Source organism: Felis catus, chromosome E2 (genome assembly GCF_018350175.1).
Source record: "Felis catus isolate Fca126 chromosome E2, F.catus_Fca126_mat1.0, whole genome shotgun sequence".
NCBI classification, from domain to species: domain Eukaryota; kingdom Metazoa; phylum Chordata; class Mammalia; order Carnivora; family Felidae; genus Felis; species Felis catus.
Window position 1 is genome coordinate 20,354,660 of NC_058382.1, and position 19,015 is coordinate 20,373,674.

Sequence of the window (19,015 nt, forward strand, 5' to 3'; positions counted from 1 at the left end):
TGGGGCAAAGCAACAGAACGCAGGCAACAGTAGGCACCAAGAGAATGCTAAATGGGACGATGTTCAAGAGAGAAAGAGTCTGGATTTTTAGTTTTCTTTAGGCCTGGGCTCGGGCAGTGTGCTTCGTTGAAATCAAATGTGCACGCAGCTAGTAGGACTCCGTCATTTACGGTATAACTTTTCAATGATTAACAAGGAAAGAATACTTTCCTGTGTCAGCAGTAACAGAAAATCTGAATGGCACCAAAATGGAAGACACGCTAAAGGTAAAATTGGCCTAGACTACGAAGCTTCCTTTCCACTGCTGCCAGTGGCCTGGGGAGCATCCTCCAGCTCTGACTTCCCCTCCTTACAGGTATTTTCCCTTCTTCCGGAGTTTGCGGTTAGAGAGAATATTTCTTGAATGGGCAGAAATTATTTCCAAATATAGAGCTTTAAAGAAAAACTCGGAAATGAATGTATCTTCACAGTTAGATTTCAGAAAAAAAGAAAACACCAAATGAGGTCTATGGTGACGCTTAAAAGGCACTTTAAATTTTAAAGGTTAAAAAAAAAATCCTCTTACTTAATCCAGTTCATCAGCTCCACTGTATCTGGATCATAGAATTCTCTCAACTCGGAGAGTTCATCCATCATTCCTGGCCAGAACTGAAATTAAAAACAAAACAAAACAAAAACAAAATCCACCCCCACACCCACAACTGTCACTAAGATTAAAACGAAAGGGGACAAAACGGCATATAGCCTGTGAACTAAATAAACACGCAACCGCAGCATCTGAACGACTTCACCGCGGCAGTGGACCCTCCTAGCAGAAGCCAGCCAAAGTCCGAAAAAGGTTCCCCGGGTTATTCTGAGCCCAAGCTAATCAGGGCTAGAGGGGTTGTCAACTTTTTACAATGAGCTTTTATTTTACTCTAATAAAAAACCTGTTGTATGTGGTGTTAGTATCTAGTGAAACATTCATTTGGATAGGACAGGAAATGGCAACCGCGAGAAGGTTCCCGGTATGCTAGAAAAATAGATCTTCCATCATGCAGTCTACGCTTCGATGCGGAATGTGCCCTTACAAGATGTTAGAGCTGCAGAAACGCTCTGGGACAGAATCTCCTCTCATCCCCACAGTTACCCAGGGAGGAAGTGGACGCAAGAGGGCACCATCCCTACCTACTGCTGTTCACGGTTCATTTTGTTGGTGTGGAGACGCTGGCTGGAGAGGTAGCCTGACTTGCCCAGCTCACGGACTGGCAGAGCTATGGCCTGAAACCTGACTCCAAATCCAAATCCAGGATAGCCTGGCATATTTTAATATAATTACAGGTACAATGGGAGAGAAGAATATTTGAAAGTAGGACTCTCCAGGAAATCAGGAACATTTTATGCCACTGGTGCCTCCTACTCAACTCAAGGTAGTGAAGGGGAAGCAGAGTGCGAACATCACACTCTGAGCTTACTGCTTTTCTACCACAATTCCCTATTTAATCCAACAATTAATTAAATGTTCACTGCTGTATCGAATGATAATCGGCTAAGAAGCCTTGATAATCTACATACGTCCTAAGGTGAACAGCAGAACTCCCATGTTGGAAGAAGGCCAATGACAAAGTGCCCGTGCTTCATTAATTTTGAAAATACAGGAATTTTATTTAGGAACCACTAACTAGAACCTGAGTGAAACCTGACTGCTTGGAGGCTGTGTTTCCAGCCCTGTCACTTTCTTTTCTTATCATCTCATCTTTGGCCATTTTTACTGCTCATTCTCATCTAGTGTTGTGGGTGGGTGAACCTGGAAAACTGTTGGTGAGGGAAAACCAAGACAGCACTACTGTCTCAAAGTTTTAGAAGAGATGTAATCATAGCGATTCAATGATACCTTTGTAATATTTCAATTATCCCTATTAATTTGGATAATCAATAGAATACCACCTTTTTAATGACAGGTCCAAATTATGTGGGTATAAAACATATTTTAAAATCTATCAATTCAATGGATAGTAGATATTTTTCTAGCTTGAAAGTTGCTGTTGTTAATTCTGAAAATGTTAAAATCTAGTAACACTGTCTTGTGGCAGACTTCTTAAACAGTGTGAAAGTGTCGAATTAACTAAATGCTGTTTCTAAATGACTAGCAATACTGTGAGAATGCAGCGATGCAAATAAATTAATCAATGTGAGCGTAATAACTCCTGATTTTAGAGTGAAGTGCATGCTTTTCCCTTTTAAATAGGATTGTCCTAAAGAGACATATAGCAAAATTGCTACTATGGACAAGAAAATCTGAAATCCTCATTACAATTGTTCTGTGAAACTCAAATGAGGCTTTGAAGTAGAGGAGTTCATTTTACTTATCAGTAAATCTGTTCAATAGTTGGAAAACAGATTCAGTTTCGGGGTAACTCTTAATATACATAACACCTTTATTTTCTTTGTGATTTTAAATGTGGAGAGGTTGGAATATCTCAACGGTTTTGTACCGTGGAAGCTGGACGCATGAAGATTTCTCCTGAAGTCCGATACTGAGAAGGGCTACGCTGATTCTAGGCAAGTCTTCGGAAGGATTCTTCCGAGTTACTAACTCTCTCACTCAAAGAATATCAACATAGACTTCCTGGAAATGATGGCTTTTTTGGTGCTCTCACTGGTTTTTCTATAGTAATGGTTTTCAAGAGAGGTGGGGAGAGGGATTTTGCCCCACCCCCAGAGGGATGTTTTGCGATGTCTGGAGGTTTTTGATTGTCCCAACAGAAGAGAAGTGCTATTGGCATCTAGGGGGTCGAAATTAGGGATGTTGCTAAACATCCTACAACACACAGGACAGCCCCCTATGACAAGGAATTACCTAGCCAAAATGTCAATAGTGCAGGGAAGCCCTGTTCTGTGCGTAAGTGCCACCTGGAGGGCCGGGGAAACACATTTCTGGACTCCACTCCAGAGGTTCTGATTCGGTAGGTCTGGTCTGGAGTGGGACCCAAACATCTGTATTTCTAACAAGTTCCCAGGTGATGCTGATGTTGCTTGTCTGGGGACCACACTTTGAGACCCAATGCCATATAGCGTAGTTTATTTCTTCTAGAATGCCCTTCCTCAGTTTTGCCAAGAACAAGAGACTGAAGTCCTCAAATAGCTGTAAAAAATGAACACAATTCCAAATACACAGCTGAGACATGGAAGAACTCAGCCTACACACAGAGAGGCTGTGGAAAAAAGACTGCTACCGTGTGCATACATCTTTAGCGTGAGACCAGAAACGTGGTGAGCTCTGTCTTCTCTGGGAGGAGGGGGTTTATCAGCCAGAACCAACGTGCAGAGGGGAAGTTACCTCATTCCTTATTAAATGTAAATTCTACTTAATCTTCTGTTTTTGCTTTCCAGATGTTTTAAAGAAGTTTCATTTATTTACATCAGAGCAAGAAAATTCCCAGGGGCAGGGTGGTAGAAATAACCTATTTCTAGGTTTTCTAGTATCTGAGTTAGCACAGTGCTCTGCCTATGACAATAAATGTCTTGATGGATAGGAGCATGATAGAGCATGATTTTTTGAAATATTTACAGCAGAATCATCCAAGAGTGTGATTATCACATATTATTTTTAGCCTAAAACCTCTGGCTTTGAGTAAAATCTTACATGAAAGGATAAGCCATACCCAAAGCTGAGCTGCAATCGCTAATCCTCCCCGTGGCTGAGCCCCCTCCTCCCTTGAGACTCCCTCCCAAATGAGGGGCGATACACAGTAGAGGATGAGATCTACTGTTCGTTCTGACATAAAACCAAATTTGAAGGAAAAAATCTAAACTTAAGAATATGTGTAAGATTGCTTAAAAAGAGAGGGTAAAAGCTCAGTTGGATGGCGTAGTCTGGGCTCCCTGCCCGGGTACTGATTCAAGCCTCTAAGTCTCAAAGATGTGTCAAGAGTCACCAAATCGTCCATCTGACTGGCGACTCCCTGCCTCTTACGAAGGATTCTCAGAACTGAAGCACAGTTAAAGCTATTTCAGGAGTTAGTCAACTGAGAATATGAGGAATTTCCTTATTTGCTATTGAAACTGAAGGACAGATAACGAGGCTAGCCTGGGACTGTACTTACTTACATATGCCCAGCCTCTTACAAAGTGATTTTAAGCATCTAATAAAATATGTAGGTTAAAGTAAGATGCATTTTAGGATCTCTTACTCTCTCTAAAGCAGGTAACAGGGAATTATTTTTCTACTTAATTTACCTCAACATAGGTCTGAAAACATCTTTCGGAATTTGCATCAGCGGAATAGTAAGTCAAAACCAAAGTTAATCAGAAAAATTAACCTGTAGTCGTTTTTGCTACAATGTTTTTACTTGTTAAATACTATTTGGGAAATAGATGGGTTTTCCTATCAATGCCAGGTGGCTTCATAAGAAGCCAAGGAGAGGTCTGTAACCTCCACAAACCATTCTATTTGCCAGTAACATACAGAGTACAGAGTCAAAGCAATTATTCTGCTAAACTGATTAATGGCAACAATGAGGAAAATCAGTCTTACCTTATAGCACAGATACAGCAGTATTAATATCGGTACTGAATATCGCATTATACATATCTATATAAGAAAGACATTATTTAGATCACAGGTATTTTGAACACTTTGGCCTTACAGTTTTGTTTTGTAAACACAAGACCCATTCTTTTTAAAGCAACAAAAATGTGATTTCACGGAGCATGAGTCTCCAATATGCCAGACAACTGGGTCAACATAAGGGTCCCAATCACTCATGAGATACTTGTAGCTTCTACTCTATTGCCACCTTGTGAGTTCACACGGGAGAACAATTCAAAACTGCAGCTATAGGCTATTAACCATAACCATATGCTTATTCATATTTGTGTTTTCCTATCCCCCGTTATTAATATTTGTTTTAAGGATAACTTATTATAATAATAGTGATAACTGGATAATGGAGTTCTTGAGGATTTGTAATTTTTCCTTGTGTGCTTTACAGTATTTCCAAGTTCAGTATAATAAGCAAATCTAGCCAATGGTTTGGGAAAAAATAAATAATTTAAAAAATAAAATAAAGAATAAAATTATTTTAGAAATAACTCCTTAGAAAATCCTAAGGTCTACGGCCACGCCAGCCTGAATGCGCCCGATCTCATCTGATCTTGGAAGCTAAGCAGGGTTGGGCCTGGTTAGTACTTAGACGGGAGAAAACCATAAGGTGCCAGTTATCTATTTTCTGCCTCAAATTTTAGTATCTGTTTCATTGGGCCGATATAGGGGCAACTACTGAAAACAACAATAACTGGTAGGAAAGAAATCCTGAAAGTCATCGAACTAAAAGGGATAAGAGCACTGACCCTCTTTGGGTTATAAAGATGGATCAACTTTAGGAGTAACTCCCATATTTCAGGGCTGCATAAGCCAAACGATGCAAACACGCACATGTGTGACGTCCAGAGGTACTTCATTCTGTAGGAAAAGAAACAGGCAAAGGTCAGCAAGTGCCAGCCAGCCGTGGAGAGACCCGCGGTGTGAGACAGTTGTACCGTCTGGACAGGAAAATCTAACTAAGGCTGTGCAGGAACCGTCTGCCCAAGGATCAGTTACGAGTTTCACTGCCTTTTGAGAACCATCATACAGGTAAAAATAGACGAATCTGGGTAATTAGGAAAAAAGTGGTTATTAATAATATTTTGTACTGGAAAAGGTAGCAAACAAGAAAAATTTTATGGCAACCATAATTATCAATGAAGATGCCCGTCAGTTTCCAAGTTACATTGCTAAAATATGTCAGGTAAAGAATGGTCAAATAAAAACATTAATCAAGCAAACAGATAAGACAAAATACCTCATCGTACTCAATGCCAAGAATCCAAACAGAATGGTATGTATTAAGTTGTAGGCAGTTTCTGGTTTCAGGATGATCGTGCACTTTCCCATTTGACCCATGGATTGTTGATTTGCAGAATCACTGAATAAAACAGCACACATACAAAATTGAAACTGGATACATAACTGTAAGTTAGGTGAATCTTTTTAAAAGATTTATGCCTTCATATATATACAAATGTATTTAGAAACTTATCCCTTCATGTATTTAGAAATGTATTATTGCTCTAAGACAGAATGAGTCAGCATTAATCAATTTTGAATTTGTGAAGCTAAAAGTGCTAAAATGCATCACTAAAATTTAACAAATTTCATTGTAAGTAAAAATTTAGAGTACTTCAACCCTTTATAAGAAAATAGAAATAATAGTCTTCTGGAGTCAAAAAGATAAAGATATCTTTAAAGATATTTCATGAGTTGCTAGTATTTTGTAAGTTTTCATAAATAAGAAAAAATAAAAATGTGTCCATAAACTTGGAATTCAGTTCCTTTATGAACAAATGATCACATTTTAACCTATCAATACCTCATTACAGATGTCTGACGTGATTTTTTTAAATCAAATATGGTTATGTTAAAGTAATAACACCCATAATATTAACAATAATTCCTTATCACGTAACACCCACTTTGTATTCTATTTCTCATGTGCTGCCATTGCTTTTTTCAGGTGGTTTCTTTGAATCAGGACCCTAAGCTTTCACACTGCATTTCATCAATGTCTCTTTAAGTTGTCTCTCAGTCAAAACAAGGATCCTCTGCTTTGAGGCTGTTTATTGGCTGAAAGAAATGTCACTTGTCCTGTAACTACTTCCACCTTCTGGATTTGGCTGATTTTCTCCCTGTGGTGGTGTTTAATACGTTTCTCTATGCCCACCCTGCTTATAAACTTATAATTAGATCTAGAGGTTAATTATTAGAGTCAGGTTCATTTATTTTGGCAAGAATACTCCATGGGGGACCTCCTGTACTCTAAACTGGGTCACACCGGGGAGGCACATACTGTCATCTCTGGTGGTCCCCACTTTAGAGATGCTGAGATGGACGAGTGGGTTCGGATGTCGTCCAGCGTGTTGTCAAGGGCATAAGGAAACAACAGGAAGTGCCATCAGTTTCAGATAAAAGCAATGCCTTGTAAAGGCCCCACTTAGCCTTCATAAAATCCAACACACCTGGATACGTACGTAGGAGGCTTCCATGTAACTAGAAAACTATTCTTCCCTAGAAATCCTTTCAACCACCCTAGATACATATGAAAATTAAACTGGTATTCTAAGGTAATTTTCACCACTGGTAGTAATCTTTACTTAGGTGTCATATATTACAACCCAAACCCTGGCTTCTATGTTGCTACTAAAAGGTTGCTCCAGACAAGAACATATGTTCTCATTTTCCCCTGATACCTGAGAGAATTCTGCAACACCTCTCCCCATCTCCCTGGCCAAGCTGGAAAGCTCATATTAATCCCATGAATATAGAGCCCATGAGTTAATTCCTTTTCAGTCGTAGCCTTTACACCAACACAGATGTGTTGCGTGAACAGAATAGTATCATCCTTCCTAGTATTAAGATGGTGGAAATATTTTAAATACTTGGCATTGATAAAATATCCTTCAAATTACTTAGAAGTTCATCTTAAGATACCATTATTCTTAAATTACTTTAATTAATGTAGTACTTTTCCTCTAATAAGGTTCTAATCCCCCTACGTGGTAGATGAGGATGTTCTAAAACCTCACCTACAATCATACACCAAGTCAGCCTGCAGAGACGGCTCCTAGATTCACACTGAGCATGGCAGACATTTTCACAAAATACTGCAGGCCAACTCAACTTCCTGCTTTGCATGCAGTCTAGAGTCCTGCCGACACTTGGCGTGTCTGGAATAATATTAAATTACACTGTCTAGAATAATTTCCATCTATTTTCACAGGGCTGGATTTTATCTTGGGCTAGAGATCAGGCTAAGAACACTTCTGAAAGATACTAAAATAGTTTATAGTCAATGAAGTATTTTCATGGTTCAATGTTGCTTCACTCTCTTAATAATCATAAAACATCTCAACTGATCTGGACTCATTTTAATGCCCTTCTCCAGCACAGCTCTCCGGTGGCTGCGAATCACAGCCCACCAGCACCTTAATTGGCAAGATAACTATGGAGAAAAAGGGCTTCCTTCTGAGCTTCATTAAGTTTTCACAAATGACAGCAGCTTCAATTTCTTACACTTAATTTTCTTTCAATTTAACACGGACAGTAAATGCAGAAGCCCTCCATCAGCCTTGTAGGTAGGTATTCCACACGTTTTTAAAAAGTCTTTATACTCCCTGGCTCTTTCTTTTAGCAGATTAGTAGACATGTTAAGTTTTTAGAAACAGCCAATTATTGCTGAAGACTTTGGTGGACTCCAACTTTACAAGCCCTTTAACAACATGCAACAAAACAACAGTTAACTCTTGATACTTCATGAGAAATAAAAAAGGCAGCTAGACAAAGAAAGGCAGAAAAACAACAGGAAAACTAACAATGAGAACCAAAGAGAGACTATGAGTCACTAATAGTAATACGAGCTAATGACATATAAAATGTACAGAATGTTCCAGGCACGAGGCACCATTCTAAGCACCCTATGTCATTTTAACTTATTTACTTCCCACAAACCCTGTAGAGTAAGTCCTCTGAGTATCCTGTGTCTATAGAAAGGGGCATACGGGAAGGGCTCAAAAGGGACAGCCTGTTCGGTGTTGCCTGCTTTTTGCTATCTCTTAGCTGGTCCATCGTTAATGACTGAGTGGAGTCCAATCTAAACTGGCTACGTCCCCCCTTTCAGCTGCACAATACCGCATCTGTGTCTGATAGATTGATTTTCAACTGAGCACTTTTTCGGCAACAGAGAGCAAGTTCGTTAAAGCACAGCATAGGCTTCCGAAACACGCCATACCTGAGATTATGGAAGGCGACTGCTAACGCTGCCATCACTGTGATGGACAGAACAAATATGTAAGCGTAAAAAAGTAGAGTATCTGAGAGCCTTCCAAATGTATTAAAAGGTAAGAGGCCAAATGCTTCTTCACACAGATACAGATTTGCATCAAAATCTCTAGGGAACAAATGAAAAGGCAAAACATTAAATTCAAAACAAGAAAAGTAAACCACACATTTTTCCTCAAAATGAGCCTGGAATTAATAGTTCAAGGCACTATGAAGTTTGAAAGTCCCTGCTGATTTAATATAAAAAAAGCAAACATAAATTTTAAATTCAGCCATACCTTGTTGCTCCAAACCCAAATTTTGCCTTCAGAAATTTAAATATGTGTTCGTCTGACTTCAGATTAAGAATTTTCTATCAGGGAGGGAGAAAATGAAAATTACTATTAGCGCCTTATGCATGATTTCCTGATGATTTCCCAATGAATACATACATCTGGTGTCCAGTTTCACAGGACTGCGTGCGTGCGTGCGTGTGTGTGTGTTTATAGCAAATGTTCTCAATAGTTGTCAGAAATGAGGAATTCTAACACAGTGACTTTTACACTCCTTCATCACGCCCCCCCCCTTTTTATAAGCAAAATCACTTTTTTCAACCTTATAAAGAAGTTCAACACGTAAAATAGATAAAAGATGAGCTTCTTTGGTCTCAGGGAGGAGATGGCTGAAGCCAGGTGAGTAATTTTTTTTTATCAGAAAACCAATAATTTGATGATCTGAGACCTCAAACAGGTATAGAGCCCACAGGGCCTCTCTGGCTTTGGGGTCTCTGTCTGGAGACACAATTGATAGAAGACTCATTCACACAATGACAACTGAAGGCTCAGTGGTGGCCCCCAGAGTGAACAAATGCCAGCGCATATCATTAGTGATTAGGATTTTAATTCACATCATTTTATTTTTAACATACGCTTTACAAAAATCCATATAACATAAATCGGTCAAGAAATTCTATCAAAAGGAAAATGAAGATAGAAAAGAAAGTGAGATGAATCCAGAAGTGAGGTTAGTACATAAAATACATTTGCTAGAGATAAGCTGCAAATCTGGGCTTACACATTCTACTAGCAAATGCAGAGGGAGATAAAAGCACAGGTCATAAGATTAAAACAAACTAGTTGCTCAAAACAGATCCTAACACTCCTAAGACTGAGACTCAAGAGAAATTTTCCCCACGGGTACGGTAAAAACAGCAGGAGTCTCAAAGACGAATTTTTTCTAATTCCTCTCATTGTATGTAGCTGGCAAGACATCAAGTATGACTCAATAGATGGTACTCTTTGGGAAGTCAAGAATCAATGGTCCAGGCATGCAGCGCTCTACTGGCTTCACTCAGGCACGGATGACTAAATGTCTAGAGTGGGGGAATGGGTGAACCGCATATCTTTCAGCCAATCTTTCGGAAACGCTGATTGCTCAGCTCAAGTAAGCTTTTGATAAGTACCGAACTGTGTGGGGTTTAAGAACTAGCGACAAGGACCTGGAGTGGAAGTGTTTAATGTGGCCGGATGAGTGAGAGTCTCTGAGAGTCAACAGACAGGAAGAGGGACTGCCAACATACATGCGGATGTCTCCTGCCCTGAAACCAGCCTGCCAGGAGGGGCAAAATCGTTTCAATAAATCACTGTGGTTCCAACAGTAAAGCTAGTTTCTCTCTCTTCTTTTCTTTTGTTTTAAGTAATCTTCTATACCTACCGTGGGGCTCGAACTGACGACCCCGAGACCAAGAGTTGCACGCTTCACCAGCTGAGACAGCCAGGCGCCCTGCCTGTTCATCTATCAACCCAGTGAAAACCATGTCATCTTTTTCTTTGTACCATAGTGCAAGAAAACGCTCTCTAAAAAGCGGAATTTTTTAAAATTAGAGAGACACTCGTTTAATGCCTTTAAAGTTGAGCTTTTAAAAAGTGTAGTAACTCAAAAAGTGAGTTCAAGTTAGAACATATTTAAAAAATGAGCAGAAATCAATGACTGAGATAGAGAATAACTGTTTCAGAAACAAAGTGAAAACTGCGCTTGTTAAAAGGAGAACTGGTCATTCTTTAGGTAACTTTAATTCATAAATTAAATGTCATTTTATTAACCTACCTTAATAATGTTGTTGAGAAAAAGTGTCAAGCATAAAACTGCAAATAAATGTAATAATAGTTTCCCCAGCCTATTAAGGAAGCTTCCAGTTTTCAGATTTTTCTAGAAATGAAAACAGCTGAGTCTTAATTCTTAAATTACTTCAGAGACATTTAAGATGAGATTACTTAAGGATTTAAAACATGAGATCACGCAACATACTGGGAAAATATGTGGAAAATATCACCTACTTTTCACGAGGTTATATACTGTCTTAATGTTTGTAAATGTCTAATATAAATGTAAATGAATCCCTTAATAAGCTTCATAATGTCAGAAAACTGTCCTAGTCTTTTTTTTTAGACCTTTGCAACTAGAGTATGGAGTCTGCCTGAAGGTACTCAGGATACACTGACTGAACAAATCTTGTGGTCATTTAACCATTAATTCATGTATCACAGATGACACAGCAAATTAAAGACCTACCAGTATAATAAAAGATAAATTGTGCTCTTTATAATAGTTTTCTTATAACTGTCAGATTAACTTTACAGATCATCAAATATAATAATATCTAGTAATTTTGAAGAATTAAATAGGCATGATGTTTATTTATAACTAAAGTTAGAAGGATGAATGAGAACTATTGTTTTAGATCATCAACTGAAGCCTTTTTTAAAAAAATCTTTGTGACAGCTTGTCCATGACAGGATATTTTCTTCCTAAAGCAGAAGGTAAAACAGCTTCTTGATATAAAAGTACTTATGAGAAATGTTTCTCATATGCTTATGAAAAAGCAAACAGGCCTTGTGACGTCATGTGAAGAAAAACAAATTAAATCTCATGTAACTTTAAGAGATTTGATTCTTTAATAAAACCAAAATATCAGGTCAGTGTTTTCAAATGTGACACTCTAGGAATGTCCCCTTATTTCTGAATGTATGTATCTGGATTCTCAAAATTCTCAGAGTTAATCTAAATTCACTTAAAAATCAATACCACGATACGGAACGCTGCGGTAGGGAGCAGTGCTACTGTGTCGCCAATAATAAGGTATCCAGCAACTGGAGAGACACTGGGATGAACATATGTCCCCAAGCAACAGGTTCTTCTTACTCTTGAATTCACACACACCAGAAGTAAAAAAGTTTTTCTTCTTCGTTTCAGGTTTAAATCAATGGCATGCATTCAAGTAAGCATCTCTGGCTAATCCCTGAACTGAGATTCCAATTCTCTAAGACAAAAGTAAATGTCAAAACAAGGGGTGGCACATCAGAAAGCGTGAAAACAGAGATGCTACACCGTGCACATAAAAACAAACAAACAAACAAAACCAAAACCCAAAACAAAACAAAAAACCCCTAAATAATGGGTCCAGTGCTTTTCAGTGGGAATCTGGTCATACATTTTCCTTTGTGTGCTGTATAAAAATAAGGCCCAAGCAACCACACAATTTAAAAAAGAGTTTGCTTAAAGGACAAAAATAATGTCCTACCTGAAGTTTTCTTGCAATTAATACTGAAAGATTAAAACTGATCAGCAATGATCCAAGAATCATAGAATTAAAAAACTGAAGAATGCACACCAAGAGCAAGCCTGTCATTTGTATGCCATACAGCCATGTCGCCTGCAACAAGCAAAGATTAGGTGGTTAAAGACTTTATCAGAAGCCTACCGCGTGCTGGCACGTGGGCAACTAGCCGGCTGGATACATTTCAAGTTATACATTTCAATAAAGCAGAAAGCACACCTAGCTTCAAGCAATTCCATCTAAAATCCAAAATCATACACATACTGCTTATTTACCTTTTAATATAGTGCATTTTATTTATTTTTTTTTATTTTTTTTTAAATTTTTTTAACGTTTATTTATTTTTGAGACAGAGAGAGACAGAGCATGAACGGGGGAGGGGCAGAGAGACAGGGAGACACAGAATCAGAAGCAGGCTCCAGGCTCCGAGCCGTCAGCCCAGAGCCCGACGTGGGGCTCGAACTCACGGACCGTGAGATCGTGACCTGAGCTGAAGTCAGACGCTTAACAGACTGAGCCACCCAGGCGCCCCATAATATACTGCATTTTAAACCTTGTAACATTAGTTAAAGAGGAAACAAACAGATAATATGAAGTAGAGGAAGCAGACAATGGCATAAACATATTCTGGAAATGGGCAAATGCAGTCCGCAATTTCCTTCTAAATTCTCTTACAGTTACTATGTACAGAATCTTCTGGTGTTCTGTTATTTCCGAATTTTCCACACTCCAGACTATCCTATTGCTTCCTTTTCTCTGTGTGTGCACCTGATTCCATCAGGCTGAAAAGAACCTCCTGGAGCAAGGCCTTCGACTTTCCACTTCGGGGGGGTCTCTAGAAGGTGGCACAGTGCAGCAGTCAAGAACACGACTGGGGTCGGGGCGCCTGGGTGGCTCAGTGAGTTAAGCGTCTGACTTGCACTCAGGTTGTGATTTCGCAGTCGGCAGGTTCGAGGCCCACGTCGGGCTCTGTCCTGACAGCTCAGAGCCTGGAGCCTGCTTTGGATTCTGGGTCTCTCCCTCTCGCTCATGCTCTGCCTCTCTCTCAAAAATAAATAAACATTAAAACAAAACAAAACCCACAACTGGGGTCAATAGCACCTGTGCTAGCTTGCAGATTCTGACATAAACCAGCTGTGTGACCTTCATGTGCTGGAACTGGTTCATGTGCAAAAGAGGGATGTTTACACCTTCCTCGGAGTTGCCGTGAGGCCTGGCGGAAGGACCGGATGTGGCTGTTTTAAAATGCCTAGCACATAATGAGCACTCGCTAACGACAGCTCTCGGTGTATAAGAATTGTTGACAGGTGGATACTGAAAGAAGCAAAACTCCACCAACTTGAACACAGAAAATATGCCACAAAGAAAAACTGACAGCCTCTAATAACGAGTTGATACTTTCTCTCCTCTTTGAGGTTGGACAATTCCATATTCATATCGGCATATGAAAAATCCCACTTTCATTCAGCAGCAAACCAGATTTCCCTCATAGCTTTGTTTTCTTAACTTCAAAGGAAACAAACCTATAACAAGCATTTAGAAGGCAACACCTGTTAACGGTTCAGTGCTTTTGCTTGGTTGTTCACAGAAATGTGGATTTTAGGATTATAATGGCACAATATTTCATTATAGGAGATTTAGGAAAACATAAAAAAAGAAACAATAATGGATAGAAAAGTGGGCTCTGAAATCAAAATCCAACATCATTACCTACAGAAATAATATTGATTTCATAGTGGTGGTAGGATATTTCATGTGGCATTTTCCTTATTTCACATTATATTGTATCATTTTCTCACATCAATGACTGTTCTGTGAAAACTTAATTTTAAATGGTTACATAACATTCTACCATATGCCGTAATTTGTCTGCCAGTGGATCATTTGTTCCCAGCTTTTTATTATTGTTGAAGTTAATGTTATTACGAACATCCTTTTGAAAAAGTCCTCAAATCATTGTATCTGATTACACTCCTCCACCCTTATCTGCGAGGGATCTGTTCCAAGATCCCAGTGGGCTCCTGCCTAGTCGTGCCTGAAACCATGAATGCACCGAATGGATGGATAGTATGTTTTCTGCTGTACATGATGATAAAGTTTAACTTATAATGTAGGCACAGTAAGAGATTAACAACAGTAACCAATAATAAAATAGACCCATTGTAACAATATACCGTACAAGATTTATGGGAATGTAGTCTCTCTCAAAATATCTTCTTATACTGCACTCACCCTTTTTCTTGTGATATGATAAAATGCCTACGTGATGAGATGAATGAAATAAGGTGAGTGATGCAGGCATGTGACATTGAATCAGGCTACTACTGTCATTCTGGCTATAGGTCAGAGGTGGATTATCTGCTTCTCACCGTGGCTGACCTCACATAACTGAAAACATGGATAAGGTGTGGGGGTGGGGAGGCTTCCGTAGCTCCTTAATTTGTTCATTGTTGTATAGCTAGCACCTAAAACAACACCCACTAGGACAGTGACACTCAATAAATATTGGAGGGACAAATGAATGAATGCATTTCCTTAGGACAGATTCCTAAAAGTACAATTACTAGATAGCGAAGGAATAGTTATTCTTTTTTAATAGCTTTATTGAGATAGAATTCACATGCCATAAAATTCACCTTTTTAAAGGGCACAATTCCTGACTTTTAGTATTAACAGTTGTGCAAACATCACCAAAATCTAATTTTAAGATATCCTCATCATCTCCCCAGTCCCCCCAAATTCCATAGCCATTAGCTGTAACTCCTTTTTTTTTTTTTGTAGGTCCTCACTCCTTATTTCGTTCCCATCATTCCTATCCAACACCACTCTACTTTCTGCCTCTAAGGATTGGCATATTTTGACATTCCATACAAGTGGAACCACACAATATTTGTTTTTGTGTGACTGGCTTCGTATCAGTGTTTTTTCAAGGTTCCTTCATGTTGTAGCATGTATCAGTGCTTCATTCTAAATTTTGACGGTTGAATAATATTCTGTTGTACCACATTTTGTTTACCCCATTCATCAAGTGATGGGCATTTTGGTAGTTTCCACTTTCTGGCCATTCTGAATCACGCTGCTATGAACATTCATGTACAAATTTTTATGCAGATATAGGTTTTCATTGCTCTTGGGTATGTTACTTAGCAGTGGAATTGCTGATCGCATGGCAACTCTATGTTTAACACGTGAGCCAGTGCTAAATTGTTTTCCAAAGAGGCTGCACCCTTCTATATATCCCTCCAGCAATGAGAGTTCTAACATCTTCACATCCTTGCCAACGCTTATCATCTGTCTTTGTTGTTGTTTTTACATTTTAGACATCTGAATGGGGGTGAAAGTGTATCTTATTTTGGTTTTGACTTATTTCCCTAGTGAGTAATGATGCTGAGCATCTTTTCATGTGCTTACTGGACATTTACATATCTTCTCGAATTGTCTATCCAATCTTTTGCCCGTATTTATTATTGAAAGAGCTGAAAGAGTTCTTTATATATCCTGGAAGTGCATTATCAGATAGAGGATTTGCAAATATTCTCTCCCATTTTGTGAGCTGTCTTTTCACTTCGATGATTTGTTTTGAAACACAAAAGTTTTTAAGTTTGATGAAGTCCAATTCACCCATGTTTTTCTTTAGTCACTCATGCTTTTGGTGCTGATCCTTGTAAGAAGGCTTGGCCTACTCCAAAGTCATGAAGAATTTTTCCTGTCTTCTCCATATTTTATAGCTTTAGCTCTTAAAGTAGGTCTTTGCTGTACTTTGAGTTAATTATTGTATGTGGGGGGGGGGGGTTGGGAGGGAGGGATCTGACTTAATTCTTTCACATGTGGATATCCAGTTATTCCAGCACCATTTGCTGAAAAGATTACTCTTTCTCCGTAATTATCTTGGCTCCCTTGTTGAAAATCAATTGTTTATTTTCGGTGAAGACTTACTTCTGGTCTTTCAATTTTATTCCACTGATTTATGTCTGTCCTCCTACCAGTATCACACTGTCTCAATTACTGTAGCTTGGAAAGCAGTTCTGAAACTGGAAAGTGTGAGTCGCCCAACTTTATTCCTCTTTCTCATGGCTGCTTCAACTATTCTGGGTCCCTTGGGTTTTCCCATGAATTTTAAGATTGGCTTGTCAATTTCTGCAAAAAAAAAAAAAATCACCTGGGATTCTGAGAGAAATCGTGTTGAATCTGTACATCCATTTAGGAGTAGTGTCATTTTAAAAATAGTAAGCCTTCCCATCCATAAACATGAGTATCCTTCTAACTTATGTTGGTCTTTAAAACTTTCAATGTTTTGTAGCTTGCAGTGTAGAAGAAAGTTTGCAATTCTGTTGTTCAAGTTATATTAAAGTATTTTATTCTTTTTGCTGCTTTTCCTTCTAGGAGGTATTTGTATTTTTTGCTCTCTTTCCTACTGGAGTGCAAATATTTTTCTCATTATCCTCTTTAAGGATAACAAATCACTCACGAATACATTTAAAAAAAATAAAACAATTTTTTGTTTGCCTTTTTGAGTTATGGTGTTTTCTGGTGTTGCCAGTTTTTGGGTCAAATAGGCATACTTCTAGAAAAAAGAACAGTTTGTGTTACAACAAGGTTGTATGGTTTTATAAATGTAACGATATTCAAGGTTCGTAAGAAACATTGCTAGTGAGCCGCCGGAATATAACGTTGAGTAGTATTGCATATTAGAAAGTCCTAAATTATCAGTGGTAGATCTGATGTTTGTTCTCAGATTTTATTAGTCCAGTAGAGTTTAGAAACGAGGTAGCATTAATATATTCTATGTAGAGTAACTGGAATTTTCTTCAGTGGGTCTTGCTCCTGCTCTCTATAATCATTTAAAAAAATTTTTTTTAATGTTTATTTTTGAGACAGAGAGACAGAGCATGAGTGGGGGAGAGGCAGAGAGAGAGACACACACAGAATCCGAAGCAGGCTCCAGGCTCTGAGCTGTAAGCACAGAGCCCGACACAGGACTAGAACTCATGAACTGTGAGATCGTGACCTGAGTTGAAGTCAGACACTTAACTGACTGAGCCACCCAGGTGCCCCTCTCCATAATCATTTTGAATTAGCCATGGTTAACATTTGTGTAACATTCATAAAATACCAGGCAGTTTTGTTCTAAATGACTCAAATATATCAACTCACTCAAACCTAGGTGGTCCGGTTCCAGAATCTGTGCTCTTAATTAACTATGCTATAATACAGGCTAGAACAGAGACTCAAACTTTGGTATCAAAATGAGTTGAGATTGAGTTTCTAATGCTCCAAGGCCATTATGAGGTCTGGCTAGAGGTTTGTAATTTTGCTTTTGAAAGAACTAGCTTTTAAGATTTTTTTTTTCAAATAATCTCTACACCTAGCGTGGGGCTTGAACCCACAACCCCGAGATTAAGAGCTGCATACTACACCAACTGAGCCAGCCAGGCACCCCAAGAACTAGCTTTTTATTTCACGGATTTTCTCTATTGCTTTTATGTTTCAATTTCACGGATGTCTGCTTTTATTATTTTCTTCCTTTTGCTTGTCTCGGGTTTATTTTGCTCTTCTTTTTCTAATTTCTTAAGGTGGGAGCTTAGATTACTGATTTCAGATGTTTCCTCTTTTCTAATGTGATACATTTCTCTTTATTGTTGCTTTAGCTGTATCCTACAAGGTTTGATATGACAAGGTTGCCTTTTGTCACTGAGTTCAGTGTCATCTCAAGGCTTTGAGACCATAGATACTGATGTTCTTTGACCCACAGGTTATTTAGAAGTGTGTTGTTTAGTTTCTAAGTATTAGAATTTTTTTTTTTAATCTTTCTGTACTGATTTCTAGTTTGACTCTATTGATTCAATCCATTGGCTCTTCTGCTGTTATTGGGTGTGGTGTTCTATAAATGTTGATTACATCCTGTTCCTTGATGGTGTTAAGTACTATATCCTTAATGATCTTCTGTTTTATCAGTTGTTGAAAGAGGGGTGTTGAGGTCCTCAACTTATTTGTGGATTTGTCTAGTTCTCCTTTTGGCTGCCAGTTTTTGCTTCACATATTTTGTAGCTCTACTGTTCAGTGCACACATATTTAGGATTGCTACGTCTTCTTGGTAGATTAACCCTTTTGTTATAATAACCCTTTTGTCCTGGTAATTTTCTCTGCTCTGACACCTACTTTATCTCATATTAATATAGCTACTACTACTTTCTTTTGATTAATGTTTGCATAGTGTTATCTTTCCCAATTTCTTTTACTTTCAATCTTCTTAATGTTGTGTTTGAAATAAGTTCTTGTGCTTCTTTAACCCACTCTACCAATCTCTGTCTTCAAGTAGTTGTAGTTAGATCATTCATCTTTAATGTAATTATTGATTTGTTAGGTCGTACCTGTCATTTTGTTTTCTGTTTGCTCACTGTTTTTCATCTGTTTTCTTTTTCTTACCTTCCTGTTGGTTACTTGAACATTCTTAGAATTCCATTTTTATTTATTTATAGTATTTTTGAATTTATCTTTTTGTACAGATTTTTTAATGGTCGTTCTGGGTTATTACATTATACATTCATAACTTACCACAGTCTACT

The 19,015-nt window shown here is 38.4% G+C and overlaps 1 protein-coding gene across 4 annotated transcripts in view; it reads right to left on the bottom strand.

The window, feature by feature from the left end:
• DPY19L3 (dpy-19 like C-mannosyltransferase 3) overlaps positions 1-19,015 on the bottom strand; it is a 78,136-nt gene that overhangs the window by 15,961 nt on the left and 43,160 nt on the right. For 3 of the 4 annotated variants that reach the window (XM_023245665.2, XM_023245666.2, XM_019819641.3), the window contains 8 exons: positions 12,414-12,545; positions 10,940-11,041; positions 9,133-9,206; positions 8,805-8,963; positions 5,823-5,945; positions 5,332-5,443; positions 4,517-4,573; positions 566-648 (listed from right to left, as the gene is read on the bottom strand). In XM_023245665.2, the coding sequence (XP_023101433.1) occupies positions 566-648; positions 4,517-4,573; positions 5,332-5,443; positions 5,823-5,945; positions 8,805-8,963; positions 9,133-9,206; positions 10,940-11,041; positions 12,414-12,545 (842 nt within the window). The remainder of the gene's footprint in view (positions 1-565; positions 649-4,516; positions 4,574-5,331; positions 5,444-5,822; positions 5,946-8,804; positions 8,964-9,132; positions 9,207-10,939; positions 11,042-12,413; positions 12,546-19,015) is intronic. The other variant, XM_045047085.1, reaches the window with a different exon arrangement.